The sequence below is a fragment of the Plasmopara halstedii genome (assembly GCF_900000015.1).
Source record: "Plasmopara halstedii genome assembly, contig: Scaffold_1548, whole genome shotgun sequence".
NCBI classification, from domain to species: domain Eukaryota; phylum Oomycota; class Peronosporomycetes; order Peronosporales; family Peronosporaceae; genus Plasmopara; species Plasmopara halstedii.
The window spans coordinates 139,703-140,760 of NW_020188460.1; the positions used below are offsets into that span (position 1 = coordinate 139,703).

Genomic DNA, 1,058 nt, shown 5'->3' on the forward strand with positions numbered 1-1,058 from the left:
AGTACCTTAATTTGTAGAAGAGAGCCCAGATAGTGGTGTTGAGAATGCAAGAATCTGTTGTTTGCCCTCACGTGCCTAATGCGTGTTACCATCAAAAGCCGATCTAACTAGTTATAATTTACTTACCGCACCAGACCGAGCATCCGGTTACAATGAGCGTAACAAGCGCTGAGGTGTTCATTTATTGTAAAAAAGACCCTTTTGCTTTCGAGACAGCTATTTTGAGACTCACTTGGCCACTCTCGTGAATTTAATAGCTTCACTTCTTGACAGATGACAGCTTACTTTTCCGTGCACTTCATTATGGCCTGGACCATGTCAACTTTACTACAATTACAATCCAAATGTGCCTCCAGGTCGAGACCGATGAATCCCATGTTCTCTCTATTTTCTATTTTTTAGACGGCATGATAGTGTGATGCTCTCGGGGAACGGACTAGAAATCGGTTTATCTACTTCAACGTTGGCAGACATTCCTGATAAATAAGCTTTGCAGTCAAAAGCATACAGTGCGTCAGCACCCTGTTTGTTAATGATGTGGAACTTTTTTCTGCCTCTAAATGCTCCACCCAAGAGCGGAACTAAAGATTCTTATATAACTTTGTAATTATATGCTCTTTTGTTTTAAAATTGGCATATATATGATGATCTTGAAAATATCCGTTTTTTATATTTAGAACAATATAGGTTTTTGTACTGAACAGCGAAAGACGCGTCCCGCGGCCCTCATTTTCTCAAAGTCCAACCACCCGAATACTTATCCGGTCACCCTAGTACTAATATTGATACTACAACGTGGTATTTTGCTCTCTAAATTGTGAGCCTTGGTCTGAACCCAAAGGCAATCGTAGTGTGTACGTACACCTTGAATAAAGACCTATGCACTTTGTATTGAGAGAGTTTTGACTTTATATATCTGTGATTGCAAACGTTTAGTGACTGCAGTGGAAATTAAAGCATCTACCATAAAGGTGTACATTGATCTCTGTTATATCAAGAGGGTCAAAGTTGATTTATTGATATACAACGTTGCCAGACATGCAGAGCTGGACAGGGCG

At 40.0% G+C, this 1,058-nt stretch overlaps 1 protein-coding gene across 1 annotated transcript in view; it reads right to left on the bottom strand.

Annotated features, from left to right (window-relative positions):
• Window positions 1-143, bottom strand: part of PHALS_01393 (uncharacterized protein) — a gene marked incomplete at both ends in the record, with an annotated part of 293 nt that extends 150 nt beyond the window's left edge. Inside the window, 2 exons of the mRNA XM_024715770.1 lie at window positions 6-75; window positions 127-143. Of these exons, the coding sequence (XP_024581435.1) occupies window positions 6-75; window positions 127-143 (87 nt within the window). The remainder of the gene's footprint in view (window positions 1-5; window positions 76-126) is intronic.
• Window positions 144-1,058: the final 915 nt, after the last annotated feature.